Genomic DNA, 17,268 nt, shown 5'->3' with positions numbered 1-17,268 from the left:
CATTTCCGTTTTCCAAATATAAAAATTTTATGTTCTCCTTCACCTTCATATAAAAGAAAATTCTTCTTTAAGATATCAGGGATTTCTACTTCGTCAATCTTCTTAAATGTACATTTAGAAACATTATAAACATCTTTTCGTGCTGAATACAACGCATCTTTAACGGAGGAAAACGGCGGTACCTCGGCATTATTGCTGGAGTCTGAGTCACTGTCAAGTCCCTCCACGCACTCCTCGAATATTTTAGACACTGACTTCCAATCCGTGCGACAACGATTCTTGCAAGAATTTAGGGCTTGTGATATTTTGTTTTTAAAGTAGTCCGGTTTACAAGTATGACTACTTTCTCGTAATACTGAATTCAATTCAAAATTTAATGTCACACTAGCATTACAACGTCGAACTTTATTTGCACAACGCCAAATAGAACTCCCGTTTTTATTTTTTGTTTGTAAGTAATACTGGTAGCCGGCCCTCAGTAACTTCTTCTTACCTCGCTTGCCGATTTCCACAAAATCTAGCCCAACTTCCCCAGAACTCGTAGAAGCCATCATTTATCGTTTAATCAAACTATTAATATTGCAAAATTGTAATGCAATAAAACAATTTACAAATAGATAATGGATATGACATTGATTGATTTGACATTAAAATAATCATAATCACTTCCTTCCTCTGTTCTCCTTATTGCGCATGAAGTTTTTATTGACAACCTAAATATTGCTTATTTATTATTTTGCTTATTGTACTGGCCCATTTATAATACCTAATATGGAAAAATATGAATTTGTAAAAATGAACTATGTGGAAATCTTATAATTCGGAAAATTCAGAATATGAAAAAAAACTAAGTAGGAAATTTTCTAACATGGAAACCATATGATACGGATAATTCAGAAATAGGAATTAAACGCCGGGTTCATAAAAACATTACTTCTAGCACACTGTGGACACTTCATACAAACAACCTCGTTTTACACGAACACCACACATTGACGTTAACGTACACGCGCATCTGTGTGTCAAGTCTGGCGCCATACTATCCAAGTCTAAACTATGTTTGAAGGCGGGTGAGATAAACCTAGCTCAGACACTGGTGGGGAGCGGAGAGTTGCCGTTCTATACATAGTTATTATGCCTTATTCTATGCTTTTAGTGAAAGCGGGATAGATGGTTGTAGTATGGAAACTTCTAAAGCCCCAAACACACACAAATAGTACTATGGTCACTGTGGATCCATCATTTTGACTGACTCTTATTGGAGTAGAATCAGAGGTAGTGTGATAATGCCCTAAAGCAGGGGTAGCCAACCGGTTGATCGCGATTGTAAGTCACAGTCGATTGTGGTAAGGCAAAAATAGAAATACCTACGATGACCACGAATAAGAATCCCCAAGCTACTGTTCTATAAAATAAGGAATACTACATGACTTGAGTACTGAATTATGCTGTTTCATTTAAGGTTTCAAGAATTGGTAGATCGTGGGATGATCGCACATGGTTTCGTTAGTGGTAGTAAATATATCGTGAGCCTCAAGGTGAATCTAGTCAAGTGGGCTACCCCTGTCCTAAGGTATGCCCAGCATGGGGACACTACTGTTATGTTATTTTATTAAAACAATACTATCGATAGTGAATAAATTGAAGAATATGTGTCAATAGTTTTAAACACGGAATAGAAGAAAGGTTGGAAAGGCCTTATCGCCCATTTTGTATGAGAATCGCTGTCGCCGGTTCAGTGTGCGTCAAGCTAGCGGCCTCAAAAAAAAATGGGCACGAAAAAATAATTTGACCATACCAAAAAATAGTACTCTTATTGAAAAAAATAGTACCTGTTGTAAAAAATTAGTACCATCACGGTTCTGGATTTATAGCCATGTTTTATTGCACTTGCTAGCTTGACGGTGAGCGAAATTTGGCGAGAGTTAACGACAAGGTCTTTCGCTTTGATTTAAACGCCAATAATTAGTACCGAAATAGTACTCACCCCCTGCAAAATACCGAAATGAGTACTTCAACGGTTCCAAAGTTATAAGGCAGTTCTTTGATCCCGCTGGCTTGACGTTTAGAAAATACCTATTATCTGGGGAACGCTTGCATACTTCAGTATGTAACTAATGTCAATAAACTCGTATGAAATAGTACTTCCTACCATCATAATTTTGATCCGATTCTCTTTGTGGAAATATGTAAAAAAATCATCATAACCTATGCCATACATTTGTTGTTGATACAGTCACGTAGACAATTACATAACCTCACAATTTATTCGTAAGTATTGCCATCGCCAGTATTGCCATTTTGGAGGTCTACCCTACCATTTCTTTGCACTTCAGAGTGTTGCTATTACAAAAAATTGCTAATGCATACACCCATATGCAATAATTTTAATAGAAAATGGCTGCATGGGTCTAGTTCTTATTGAAAACAATCTGTGATTTTAATACATCATAATAAATTTTTAATCTACTGTTTTATTTTATAATTTATACCTTCATGTTCAATTTGTTACGGATCGAAGTGTTTGTTAATAAACAATTTGCAGTATTTGTACAATAACTCAAAGAGTTTCAACAATGATATTACTTTCATCTGACAACCCTGGCACTTCACCAATTTTTACCCAAAAATGGGGAAAAAAATACTAAAATCTGACAACATTCTTCTTGAGCATGTGTAATAATTTTGTTCGCGACGGTACCTGTCTTGATAAATGTATGACATAGGTTATAATGACTTTTTGACATATTTCTACAAAGAGAATCAGGTCCAAATTATGATGGTAGGGAGTACTATTTCATACGAGTTTATTGACATTAGTTACAAACTGAAGTATGCAAGCGTTCCCTAGATAATAGGTATTTTCAAAACGTCAAGCCAGCGGGATCAAAGAACTGCCTTTATAACTTTGGAACCGTTGAAGTACTCATTTCGGTATTTTGCCGGGGGTGAGTACTATTTCGGTACTATTTTTTGGCGTTTAAATCAAAGCGAAAGACCTTGTCGTTAACTCTCGCCAAATTTCGCTCACCGTCAAGCTAGCAAGTGCAATAAAACATGGCTATAAATCCAGAACCGTGATGGTACTTATTTTTTTACAACAGGTACTATTTTTTTCAATAAGAGTACTATTTTTTGGTATGGTCAAATTATTTTTTCGTGCCATTTTTTTTTTTGAGGCCGCTAGCTTGACGCACACCCGGTTCAACCCCACTACTACTGCAAACATAACTTTACCTACGATACCTCTACCTGCTTCTCACATCCCATAGCCACTTTACCGGCAATGTACATATTGTAGTGTTAGGCTGCAATTTTATTACGTGTTTTCGTAAAATATTGCATACAAAAGTACGTTTTTAGGATTCCGTAAATGGTAAAAAACGGAACCCTTAAGGATTCGTCAGTCTGTCTTTTACAATATAATGTGCATTTCCACCCCAACTTCCACTGAAAATGGTTTGAACGAGTCTGGTTTTTTCGTCGTAGAACAAGAACTTAAATACCATTACTACTTGCCATGGCAGACTCGCACCACTAGTGTGGTAGGACTGCTGTCAATTTAAGATAAATTGCGAGTATACAGCTGGGTAAAATTATATTATTATACAAAAATCAAAGACCTTTCTGTAATTACAATTTATTTGAATACATACAAGACTTGATACCCATCAAGGTAAGTAAGACTATAATTAAATTATTATTAACATACTTCATAATGTATTAATTTAAAAGTAAGTAGTCCCTAATACTATGTAGTGAATATTTATGAATTATAGTTGCTACATATTATGGTCAGAAGCATAACTTGTATGTTAAATGCCCATGATCGTACGTAAGTGTAACCTAATAATTAGAGCTAGCTTCACCCTGCTAATGTATCTTACTTAAGCAGGTGTGTTTACTTCATTGTTCTTTTTTTCAGTGACAGTTTCTGTAGCACTGGGTTCAGCCTCTTCTCCTTCGCCATTTTTGGCTTTCTTATCGCTCTTACGGAATTTATCATATCTGGAAATAAAACTTAATGTATTATCCAAATCACCTATTCAATCTTAAACCATATTATACTTTCTTTAAAAAAAAGTTTATGATTGAAGCAGAGGCCCGAATGCGCGGTCGCTGCTCGTAGCGTGTAAACACTGGATCAGTGCACACTCTGACATCGTCACCCAATCAGTGTGAACCGGGCAGTTATCCGAGCGCACTCGGCTCGAGTTCTTGTATAGTGAAAACCCGGTTTGACCATCAACGCAATCAAATTGGCTACTTGACAATTTTCGGGTAGTATTTTAAAAATTACGCTTATTTTATACCTCTAAAAATATTTTATTTTCTCGAAAAAGCTTACGTGATATTTTGCCCAGTGACGGTGTGCGTCAAGCTAGCGGCCTCAAAAAAAAAATGGGCACGAAAAAATAATTTGACCATACAAAAAAATAGTACTCTTATTGAAAAAAATCGTACCTGTTGTAAAAAAATTAGTACCATCACGGTTCTGGATTTATAGCCATGTTTTATTGCACTTGCTAGCTTGTCGGTGAGCGAAATTTGGCGAGAGTTAACGACAAGGTCTTTCGCTTTGATTTAAACGCCAAAAAATAGTACCGAAATAGTACTCACCCCCTGCAAAATACCGAAATGAGTACTTCAACGGTTCCAAAGTTATAAAGGCAGTTCTTTGATCCCGCTGGCTTGACGTTTAGAAAATACCTATTATCTGGGGAACGCTTGCATACTTCAGTATGTAACTAATGTCAATAAACTCGTATGAAATAGTACTTCCTACCATCATAATTTTGATCCGATTCTCTTTGTGGAAATATGTAAAAAAATCATCATAACCTATGTCATACATTTATCAAGACAGGTACAGTCGCGAACAAAATTATTACACATGCTCAAGAAGAATGTTGTCAGATTTTAGTTTTTTTCCCCATTTTTGGGTAAAAATTGGTGAAGTGCCAGGGTTGTCAGATGAAAGTAATATCATTGTTGAAACTCTTTGAGTTATTCTACAAATACTGCAAATTGTTTATTAACAAACACTTCGATCCGTAACAAATTGAACATGAAGGTATAAATTATAAAATAAAACAGTAGATTAAAAATGTATCATGATGTATTAAAATCACAGATTATTTTCAATAAGAACTAGACCTATGCAGCCATTTTCTATTAAAATTATTGCATATGGGTGTATGCAATAGCAATTTTTTGTAATAGCAACACTCTGAAGTGCAAAGAAATGGTAGGGTAGACCTCCAAAATGGCAATACTGGCGAGGGCAATACTTACGAAGAAATTGTGAGGTTATGTAATTGTCTACGTGACTGTATCAACAATAAATGTATGGCATAGGTTATGATGATTTTTTAACATATTTCTACAAAGAGAATCGGATCAAAATTATGATGGTAGGAAGTACTATTTCATACGAGTTTATTGATATTAGTTACATACTGAAGTGTGCAAGCGTTCCCCAGATAATAGGTATTTTCAAAACGTCAAGCCAGCGGGATCAAAGAACTGCCTTTATAACTTTGGAACCGTTGAAGTACTCATTTCGGTATTTTGCAGGGGGTGAGTACTATTTCGGTACTATTTTTTGGCGTTTAAATCAAAGCGAAAGACCTTGTCGTTAACTCTCGCCAATTTCGCTCACCGTCAAGCTAGCAAGTGCAATAAAGCAAGGCTATAAATCCAGAACCGTGATGGTACTATTTTTTTACAACAGGTACTATTTTTTTCAATAAGAGTACTATTTTTTGGTATGGTCAAATTATTTTTTCGTGCCCATTTTTTTTTTGAGGCCGCTAGCTTGACGCACACCAGTGACGTCACATTTTAAGAAACAAAGAAACTAGAAATGAAATGTGATGTCCCACGAAGCTTAATCATGGCCGCCCATGTTTCGAGTCTTGTAATACAATGATAAAAATCGCACTCTTATTTTATAAATATTATCAAATGATAAACTACCATATTTCATAATATATTGTTACAACTGTCAAGTAGCCAATTGGTATTATGCTTGCTGTTTGTAAAACTCCCATTCTATTTGCGTAATAAATATTACCTGCCAAGGTCTTCTTCATCATCACTGCCTTCATTGCCTGGAGGATCTACTTCACTCAGAAACTCGCCCAAATCTTTGTCAACATCTGCCCATAACTTGTCTTCGCTTCCTGTGCCATTAGAAATCAACATTATTATAAACTTAAAATTTAACGAAACACTGGATTTATGATTGTGCACATACCGGAGGCGTTGGCCGCGTCAGTGCCGTTCTCTAGTTTCTTCTTACCCTCTTCTGGTGAGTCTGGTTTCTCTTCTTTTATGTCACTAGCAGCTTCTTCAGCAGGTTCCTTTTCTTCCTCTAAAAAATGTATTCAGATTTGTAAATATATATAGTGGAAAAGCCTTGGCGTAGTCGAGATTGAGTCTAGAACAGAAGCATACCTTTCTGTTGGTGTAGCTGGCGGTGTATGCGCTCCGCTTGTTTGCGCAGCGTGCGCGTGTCGCGGTGCTGCACGTAGCGGCTCAGGTGTATGCGCAGGCGGCAGTGGCGGCGTAGCGCTTCCGCCTCCTCCGAGCTGCCCGAGTCCGCGCGCGGCAGGTACAGCCTGCACAGCTCGCACCACCACACCTGCGATGGTTACGCCACGTGAGCAGGCAGGTTCAAAGTAACATTTTATTTATAAGTGTATAAAATAAAGCCATTACCTCCATTTTCTTAATATGCTCACTTCCGATGTTTATTTCCACCTTAACATTTTTTGTAGTTGCTTCGTCTTTCTTCTCGCCACCGGAGTCGTCATCTTCGACTTCTATTATAACAATAACAAAGTATTAATCGTTAAATTACGCTATTTAGTTTCATACCCCGGTCACTGCATACAAAACCAATTCTTACCATGTGCCGCCACCCCGCGTAAGTGCCAGACAGTCCACGCGCGCTCCCTTACTCCTGAACGGCTTACAGTCATAAAGTCATACCCACCGGAGGGGTGAGGTTATATAGCTCGGCACCGATACCAAGTGTCCATTCCATACATAGTATTATTCTTTATTCTACAGCTAATGTTCTAAAGATCTAAACACTAACCATCTACATCACCAACAGAGTCCAGGGTCATGAAGTTATCCAAATCCACATCCATTCCTTCGTCGCCGCTTCCTTCTTCAGGTTCGGCAATCTTGGGACTAGCCCGACGTGTAGATTGACTTGCTTTACGCTGAAATTAACGAAATGGAAAATTATTAATATCATTGTTTCCAAGCCAAAACGATGGTAGTGTGACCTATATATCGGTATAATTACCTTTAGATGGTCCAAGGAACAGATGTGGTGCTCATACATCATTGGCGAGCGGAAGGTGATGCGACAAATACGGCAGAAAGGCATAAGGAAGCGCTTCATGGCGCGGTGCGTGTCGGTGAGGTTGTGTGCGTGGCGCGTGGTGCGGTGGTTGAGGCGACACACGAGGCAGAACGTGGTGCGCTGCGCCAGCTCGGCGCCGGCGCCAGCCTCCAGCTCGCGCTGAGCACCGCGCTGAGCCACGCGCATGCGCAGCAACTGGGCCTTATGCCGCCGCGCCACGCCACTCATAGCCAAGCGGTGCTTATTCGACATCAGATGTTTGGCGTATCCCTGCAATTAATTGTAATAAATTACATTTTGAATGGTCTAAAATAACTACAATTAACAACAACATTCGACTAATAGACTAACCGCAAAAGTGGCACATTTTTCCTTGCAGTGCACGCACGACAAGTGCACGTAAGCTCGGGTACGCGGCGGCGGCGGCGGCGCATCGGACGCCGCATCCGGCTCCTTGTCGGTGTCCTCTCCAGCTTCAGCCGCTTCACCTTCTGAACCTTCGGCTTCAGTTGGCTGTTATAATTTAATCATTATTATTGGCATCAACACATTGGAAAAGTATAGTTATTCGAAACAAGGGCTAACCTTCGGAGATTTGATCTTTGTTTCCTTTTTCTCCTCAACAATTTCCTCTTTTTCATCAGCATCCCAATCTTCTTCAGTGGAAGAAGCTTCCTCTTCTTCCTCATCTTTGGATTTCACCGGGCTGTTTATATAAAAAAGATATGAGTAATGAGCAGCATTTGTAGATAAATAATAATGTACTACAATTTCCTAATAATAAAAATTATCAATGTCTTTTGTCTTTGTCTTGTTAGCTATTTAACACTTGCATCTTCTGTTGATCTATTTTCCAAATTACTATCTTTTCTGGTACGCACTGACCTTGTTAACAAAGTTCCTCATTAAATATAGTCCCCTAAGTTTCACATTGTATTCAATTCTTAATGTCAGTCATTCTCTCTGGCAATAAATATTTTGTCATCCAATGCTTACAGATGTGCAGCACATCAACATAACAATCATTTGTCGACCTTTCAACGATATTGTTCGATATATGGCGTCAATCTTGTATGAAACTAAGTGTAATGTTACTCTACATGTCAATTACCTTCGGCCTTTGATAGACCTGAACGCACGGGTGTAACCAAGCGATCTTTCGCCAAATCGCCTAGAAGAAAAGGTGCCCCGTGAGCGTGGCGCGCCTCTGTACGAAGCACGCGAGCGCATCGTGCGGCCTCTGAATGAACGACGAGGCGCGCGCGGCCGCACTGAGCTGCGAGGTGGCTCTCGTGGCGGGCCCATACCGCTCGGCTTGCGGTAGCTTTCTCGGTTCGGCGATCGTCTTCTATCTTCGCCACCGAACGATCTTCTCTCGCTGCTGTACCCGTCTTGTCTACCGCCATAAGAGCTGCCATAGTGGCCACCGCCATCATGGCTACGTCTATCGCTCGAGGAACCCTGTACATAATTCTTTTTCGTTCTTCCATAGTGCTTTACAAATCAAATTGCATAAAATGGTTAAAATTATAAATAAGGCCAAATAAATCGCTTTCCTTTCTTTTCAAGTACAGCAAGCGTAATTGTCTCAAAATCTGATGTACAGACTTTTTCCTTTTAAAGATACCAATGATTTACAGAAAATGTTGCATGAATAGAAACAACTTATAGGTTCCTCCAATTTGCCAGGTTTCTGTATGTTGCTATGGACTAAGTTGAATGATATTCCCTCCAAGGACAACTCATATTTGTAAGTTTGGTAACGCAGGTTACAGGAAGAGTAAGTGAAGGATCAACCACTTAAGGGTATATTCTCTTTCTGAATGGTAGAAAAAAAGTATGTATCCTTTGGCACCAAGTTATAATAGTAAAGAAGTAAATAAAAGTTAATTGAATTGCTCTGTATGCATAATATCTGAAATTTACTCTTTACAGGTTAGAATTGACTTTTACAAGCCATGTGATCTTGATAATGTTTTATCATATTGCCCTCATCTCTTAAATCATATCTTTCATGATAATTGAGCCAAACCAGTAGCTAATGTGGACTCTTTGCTTAATAGGATCAGTATTTCACACACTCCTCATATTCATCTTACTTCATGTAACCATTTAAGGTATTTTAACTATGGTAATTCTGCATCACTTACAGTCCTTTAGCACACAATTAATGGGGTAATTTTGTCATGCTTTTCTGACCGACATATCACCAGAATTATTGTGATGCATTCCATAACTGGTATGTTGATAAAACTGCATTACTTTCCTCCCAGTGTAGTTCATTTGAATGCCTCATGGTTGTTGTGTATTGTAGGTGATATCAAAACCAGGATTGTCATGTCAACTAAAGATAAAACCACTTTATACTGACCTCCATCCTCATTCTTTTGCGATCAGGTGATCCCGATCGACCACCATAATCTCTGTTGGAGTAAGCTGCTGAACTTTCCTGTAAAAAAATAAATATCTGCATCTTTTTATATGTACGTATAGTATAGAGTATTTATTATATTAACTTTAGTTTTACTTTTAGGTATTTTTTTTTTGTTGCACCATCCCGCATCCAAGTTGTAAATGTTTGTTTCCTTTTGTTGGTTGCCTGGAAGAAATTGCTCTAGAGCAATAAGGCAGCCCAAATTGTACTGTATTCATGTGTTTTGTCTGATTGTTGAAATTTTAGTTCTGTGCAATAAAGTATATTTGATTTGATCTTTTTTTCACCCAAGGTCGGGTTCTGAATAAGACCAAGCCAATAATAGCACTGTAGTGTTATTTAAGTTTGATTTCCCTTTCACTTCTTAAACTTGTATACAGGGTGGCCCAGAAGTTCATGTTCAAAATGAAAAATTTGATAGAGGGGCTTATTAGCTACCAGAACACCCATGGGGGTGTTTCAAGACAGATTTTATTTTAGTATCTAATAGTATGAATCACCAACAGTGTTTGGGGATAACTTTTTTCTTTGAAATCTAGTACCTTCATTAAAATACGAATACCAAAAGTGACTGCAAGTTTTGTCTTCGGATTATTGCTATGTTAGCGATTAAAAGCGTGATTTTTAACTGAAAATGTGTCTTTGAGCACCTTTAACAACGTTAGAAAGAAGCAGCTACATTGTATGAGAATGTCAAATTTTCCTTCAAATCTGTCTGTCTTGCAATATTTGAGGTCTAATTACTTAGTTTTTTGCCCGTATTAAGGGTACTTTTTTTGGAGCTTTGTAAAAGCCTATTAAATGGAGCAGTTTTTAGAAATACTTTCAGGATCCATGACAATCTCATGTGTTTATTATTCTTCGGCGAAGTTTTAACAACTGTAACAATTTTGACTTCCAATAACTTTATTTTTATCTTTGATTTGACTGTTTTTCTTTTTTTCACCTAGCGGTACATATCTTTAGCCATAGTTATGAAGTAAAATAAAAGAATTATTAAGAAAGGAATAGCGACAAAATGATTATTTCTGAAGTAGAAAATTTTTCATTTTGAACGTGAACTCCTGGGCCACCCTGTATAATTCTATATGTGTGGAATGTAATGTAATTCTATATATATATAGAATTAAAGACTGTCTTATTAAACATTTATAGGAAGACTTCACAATTATATATAAAGCTAATAGTTTTAATAGGTACATTCATAAAATTATCGTACATTCAGAATCACTTTAGATTCTCAAGTCACAACTTGCAGTCAATGTTTAGATCTTAGAATTAAAACTGTACATTTAAGTCTATAATGAGTCCATTATGTCAACCAGGGTTTAATCCTTTTGTTGATTTACTATAACATGCCTGGATCAATACACAACATTCAAGTTTTCTGTTTGGCCCGAATAAGCATGGAATTAAACGCTCAGTAACTCACCGATCTATAAGATTTTTTATACGACTCGTCAATTCGGTCACGCGAAGAGTATCTATTTCCACCGCTGGTAGTATAACGGGAGTCATTGTTATAAGAAGAATAGCTTCCACCGCCGCGGCCTCCACGACCTTCGTAGGAGCCTCGATTGTTGGTGCCGCGGTAGGAGCCTCGGTACCCGTTGCCGCGTCCGCTACCGCCTCGCCCTCCATAACCCCCATAACCTCGACCGCGAGACGACATCTAAACGATTAGAGACATGATAACGTACATAAGAATTTTATGATGTTCATTATTTAGCCGATTTAGTTAGCATCCTTGTTTTCTAACAATCTTCGTCAAGATATTGCATGGCAATTTAGACGGCCGGCGGCTCGTCATCTTGATGATAGAAAGATGGCGTCCGTCTTATGGGGCATCGACACAAATATGCGAATAAGTTTAAACCATAGAAAATAGGAGTATTTACCTTTTCACCTGTCTTTTAACTTCTTTATTGCACTGTAGGCATTTACTTGGATAACATAAGAAGACAACGTAAATTAAACATATAACAACGCACGCAAGCACTTCGCTTTTACGAACTTTTTTTTCTTAATTATGTGTGTGTTGTAGTGTTGCCGCTCGCTCGATAGTGCCCTATCGATAGTTTTCGATCGAACTATCGATAGTTTACCAAAAAACGATAGTATCGATAGCTCTTTTTTGGCGATACTATTGATAAGCAACGATAGTATCGATACTATCGACAGTTTTTCATCTTTTAACTATCGATAGTATCGATACTATCGATACGCCTATCGGTTGGGTAGATGATTTTGGCTGTTTACTATCGATAGTAAAACTATCGATTTTTCGCCAACACTAGTGTGTTGCCAGCAGCAGCGGTCTCGGACGTCAAACAAAAGGCAAAATTTGTAGAGTTGTCCACAAAAATTCAGTAGATTTATTATACCATATTTATACCCAAAATCGGTATTAAAAAGACTATTAATATGCGTTAATATTTAATAATTACTACGTTTTAGGCTGCGTGTTGTTATGTTTATATCAAAAAACCTTTACCTGGCTTGGCTTTTACCTGGTTCATAGATGGACGGACCACTTAACTTACATATTTTTAACTTTTTGTTGGGAGTTTTTGGCCTGGTCGCAAAGAACGTTCCGGGCAAATTTAACCAAAAATAATTATGATTTCGCACGGTCGCCCACGGAGGTCCTCCAACCGGTTTCCTTTGCGCGTCATCGCCCATACATTTCGAAGGACTTTCTAGGCTACATTCCCCAAAAAAGGTCGCTGTCCTATATTTTCTTCTTCTTTTTAATACCGGAACTTATACCGAATTTTTTTTTTTTTTTTTTTTGGCATGACGCGGTTTGCGTATTTGCCACCGACAGAAGAAGGATCAGAGGATGGGGATATATATTATAAGATAGGATTATAATTTTATATCATTAATACAGATAAATATGGATAAGAATTTATATATATCAAAGTTATTATATGAAAGAAGGATAGGGATACTAGTAGGTAAAGGGATATTTATAGAAAGTAAATTACGATATAAAAAATTAGTGTTATTTATAGGACAAGCAAGAAATATGTGGTTAACATCGGCAACGTCCAGCCCGCAGTCACATATAGCACAGTCTATTATACCAAATTTTGCGAGTTGAGCTGGGCTACAAGTGTGTCCTAACCGCATACGGATAAGACAACTTGTAGCCCTTTTACTAAATTTAAATCGGAAAAACCACGGTTTAGAAAGCAAGCTAGGTTGGATTAAAGCATAAAATTTGCCTTTGCTTTGACTACTTTTCTCCCATTCGTCTTTCCAGGCATCGTGGAGAAACGAAGCAGGAAGTGCCATTAAGTCATGGGAATAATTTTTGTAGGGCACCATGTCACCACACTCTATTGCATCCTTAGCCAGATGATCAGCTTTATCATTCCCACCAATGCCACAGTGACTGGGAACCCAAGCAAACACCATTGAAAAACCTAATAAATGGCACCTGTGAAGAAGCTTTCTGATTTCTATAATGATGGGATAAACTATTTTTGATTTAAAAGGAAATTTAGCCAAAGCCTGAAGAGCACTTAGTGAATCGGAGAAAATAATCGTTTCTTTAAGTTTGACCGTCAAAATATAATCAACGGCTTTAAACAGACCAAAACATTCTCCTGTAAATACTGAAGTTTCGGCAGGAAGTTTAATCTTTTGGACTATGTTAAATTGTTGATGGAAAACGCCAACACCAACACAGCCACTTTGACACTGTTTCGAGGCATCAGTAAAAATGTGGTGAAAATGAGACCAATCGCGTTCCTTGACAAAATTGAAAGAATGTTTCGCCTCTGGTTCATTCTTACTTATTCCAATATTGAGATGAATGGAAGGGGTTAATATTAGGGAAACGAAGCTGCTACAAAATAGAGGGTAAACTACAGTTTGATGAGTAGGAGCTTTAAGGTAAGTAAATAAACTTTTGATAACTTTTGACTAAACAAGGGATCGATTTATGTGCCCAATATGTTGTCGAGTTGACATCGTCAAACAGTTGTTCTAACTTAGACCGTAGAGGATGATTTACCAACTGAAAGGCTCTGAAAATAAATTTATCCGATTGATACTGTCGGCGTAAGAATAAAGGAGCATCATTACATTCAATTTGAAGACAATTAATGGGGCTAGATTTCATAGCTCCACAGATTATCCGTAACGCTTTAGACTGAATGACATCCAGCTTTTCGAATGCAGTGCTATTACCAGGAGCCAGTACAAAAGAGCCATAATCTATTACACTTCTAATGATAGCATTATACAAGAGCTTAAGAGTAAATGGATGGGCACCCCACCATACACCTGACAAACATCTTAAAATATTTAGATTACGTTCACATTTACCTACTATGAAATCACAGTGGGCCTTCCCTGTTAAGTGGGTATCCAAAACAACACCTAAAAACTTAACTTCATTCCTAACCGGGATAGAATAGCCATCATAGTAGACAAAGAAAGGAGGAGGAGCTCTCTTTCTGGTAAATACCATAACGGAACTCTTAGATGGGGCTATCTCAAGGCCATTTGAATCAAGCCATGTTTTAAGTCCAGAGAGAGCAGAGGATAAAGAGGAACACGCAACAGGTATATCACGATCTGTGCAGTAAAGCAACAAATCGTCAGCGAATTGAAGGATACTTACCCTGTCCCCGATTGAGGATTCTAAATCGTGGGTGAAAATGTTATACAATAAAGGACTCAATACAGATCCCTGTGGTAATCCCTTCCATACTAGTCTTGTGGCTGAGTTAGAGTTATCAAGAGGCAAATTAATACACCTTTCAGATAACATATTATAAATAAAATTGGACAGAATATTTGGGACATTCAAAGTCCTAAGTTTAGACAAAAGGATTGATAAGTCAACACTATCATAAGCAGACTTAACATCTAAGAAAGCCGCTATGACGGAATGGTTAAGCGTAAAAGCTAATCTAATGTCAGTCACAAATATAGCAATGTTGTCAATCGTGCTTCTACCCCTTCTAAAACCAAACTGACTGCTACCCAGCAACTTCCCATTTTCAATGTACCATTCAAGGCGTATCTTAACCAGATGCTCTGCAATCTTCATCAGAACTGAAGATAAAGCAATGGGGCGGTAATTGGTAGCCTCAGAAGGATCTTTATTTGGTTTGAGGATGGGGATTATTGTTTGGATCTTCCAAGCAGATGGGATATTACCAGTGATTAGAATTGAATTGATGAGTTCAAGAAAGTATGAAAGGGCCTTATCATTTAAATGACTCAAGAAGGAATACGGGATCCCATCGCAGCCCGGGGCAGAATCTTTTACCTGTGACAGAACACCCTTGAGCTCTTCAAGAGAAAAAAGACTGCCGATACCAAAAGTAGTCGGAGATATAGCCGGTAATATAATATTCTGAGGCACAAAAGGAGGCGCCAGCCGATCCAAGAAAGGATCAACCAAAGAAGAAGGAAGGAAACCTGAATTAGTATCTTTGAAAGCAGATCTAAATCTTCTGATATTCTGCCACACTAGGGATGGCCGAGTATCAGGAGACAGAGCCAAGCAGAAATCCTTCCAACTTTCATACTTCTTTTTCTTAAATAACTTTCTAGTTTCTTTCATAATTATAGATAATGAATTAAAATTTTCATCTGTAGACAATTCACGGTATATTATTTCTGCTTCCTTTCTCCTTCTGATAGCTTCTGTGCAATCACTATCCCACCACGGAGGGGATGGAATGTAACCAGAGGGTCTGCTTTTTATTGGGAAAATTTCATCGGCGACTTCAATAAATGCTTTGGCAAAAGCTTCAGCACATTGTGTTTCAGAGTCCTGATCAATTTTGGGAAGAGAGCAAATTCTACTTTCGAATATAGAACTAAAAGTAACCCAATCCGCGTTACTGAGATTATGTTTTAGAAAGGAAGAACGCTTAATACTAGGGGTCAACCGGAATGGAAATGTAAGAGATATGGGATAATGATCACTACCGTAAGTAGATGATAAGGGGCTCCAGCTAATTGTAGGGGCTAGAGATGGAGAGCAGATAGTAAGATCCGGAGCACTAAAACCTTGGGCAGGAGAAGTTCGACGGGTTTGAGAGCCATTATTTAATATACATAAATTGTGAGAATCTATAAGATCCAAAATATGGGGACCATAAGCATTTGGTGCAGTACTTCCCCAAGAGGGATGTTGGGCATTAAAGTCGCCTAGTAAAACGAACGGCTTAGGTAAAATAGATATGATAGAATCTAGTTCACGAAAGACTGCGGAACAAGGTTTAGGTATATATATAGATACAAAACAAATATTATTTACAATAGCTGCAATCATAAACAAATTGGTACTATGAGAAGGAAGACTAAAATGAGAAAAATTAAGAGGATGACGAACAAGTAGAGCTACGCCGTCATGACCATCAGATCTATCTTCTCTGAGGCAAGCGTAACCTGAAATCTTAAATGTATATTCAGGTTTCAGCCAGGTTTCCTGTAAACCTATTATAAAAGGTTTATATTTATTTACAAGATGAACAAGTTCATTTTTTCTAGCATTAATGCTTAGACAATTCCACTGCAGTGCAATGGCCAACTGGTCCATTAACGGATGGTGTTTTAGAAAAAGTGTCAAGTAAAGACGCAGCGTTGGACGGTACATTATTGTTATTGACATTACATTGGGACAATAATTTAATAAGAGCCATAATTAAATCTGTGATTGACATTTCAGATGTATTATTATTTTGGATGATGGCACATCCATTGGAGGGTGCAGGCATATTCCTATCAGCAACCAAGGCAGCGTGAGCTACCTTGTCGTAGCCAACTCCGAGTTTAGGTAAAGATTTTCTTTCGGTAAAAACAGTTTTCTTGTACGAGAAATGATTATTGCTGCTGCTGGTATTGGAAGGTTGACTGTCATTTTCTATGGTACTACGAGAAGCCGAAGCCATAGGTGGCACGCTCGGAGATGACAATAAAGCATCCGCATACGATAACCGAGATATAGGCGGGTGAAGCTTAGCTGCTTCCAGATACGACAGGCAGTTCTTAGCCATAGATTCTTTTATGGACCTTTGTCTTTCAAATTCTAAACATTTTTTACTATTTGCAAAGTGAGGACCTTTACATAAGCAACAATAAGCTTGTTCTTCTGACACTGCACAACTTGCTCCTGAATGTCCTTGACCGCATTTGTAACACCTTGGCCCAGAATGTGCACGACAGTTATCTTTGACATGACCAAAGCGGCAACAATTAAAACATTGTATTGTCGGGAAAATGTACAACTCTACAGGTAAAGAAGTATAACACATAAAAATGCGCTTGGGCAAAATTTGTCCGTCAAAAGTTACCACCACTGACTCAGTAGCTTTGAATTCAGCTTTACCTTCAGTAATTATTTTGCGTCGTATTCTTCTAATTTTTAATATTGGGCCGCAACCAATCGGAACATTAATGTTTGCCTGGACTTCATCATCTG

General features: G+C 38.0%; 1 protein-coding gene across 2 annotated transcripts in view; it reads right to left on the bottom strand.

Moving 5' to 3' along the window:
- Positions 1–3,624: 3,624 nt before the first annotated feature.
- Positions 3,625–17,268, bottom strand: part of LOC126377695 (zinc finger protein on ecdysone puffs-like) — a 54,455-nt gene continuing 40,811 nt past the window's right edge. Inside the window, exons 2-14 of one of the 2 annotated variants that reach the window (XM_050025481.1) lie at positions 11,714–11,789; positions 11,248–11,487; positions 9,753–9,830; positions 8,493–8,842; positions 7,967–8,087; positions 7,733–7,894; positions 7,322–7,651; positions 7,106–7,235; positions 6,724–6,827; positions 6,460–6,646; positions 6,260–6,376; positions 6,077–6,185; positions 3,625–4,008 (exon numbers count right to left, since the gene is read on the bottom strand). In XM_050025481.1, the coding sequence (XP_049881438.1) occupies positions 3,888–4,008; positions 6,077–6,185; positions 6,260–6,376; positions 6,460–6,646; positions 6,724–6,827; positions 7,106–7,235; positions 7,322–7,651; positions 7,733–7,894; positions 7,967–8,087; positions 8,493–8,842; positions 9,753–9,830; positions 11,248–11,487 (2,049 nt within the window). In that variant the 5' untranslated portion in view covers positions 11,714–11,789 and the 3' untranslated portion in view covers positions 3,625–3,887. Of the gene's footprint in view, positions 4,009–6,076; positions 6,186–6,259; positions 6,377–6,459; positions 6,647–6,723; positions 6,828–7,105; positions 7,236–7,321; positions 7,652–7,732; positions 7,895–7,966; positions 8,088–8,492; positions 8,843–9,752; positions 9,831–11,247; positions 11,488–11,713; positions 11,866–17,268 lie in introns of those variants that run through there. The other variant, XM_050025480.1, reaches the window with a different exon arrangement.

The sequence above is a fragment of the Pectinophora gossypiella genome, chromosome 2 (assembly GCF_024362695.1).
Source record: "Pectinophora gossypiella chromosome 2, ilPecGoss1.1, whole genome shotgun sequence".
NCBI classification, from domain to species: domain Eukaryota; kingdom Metazoa; phylum Arthropoda; class Insecta; order Lepidoptera; family Gelechiidae; genus Pectinophora; species Pectinophora gossypiella.
This window is presented reverse-complemented; position numbering and strand designations above follow the sequence as displayed.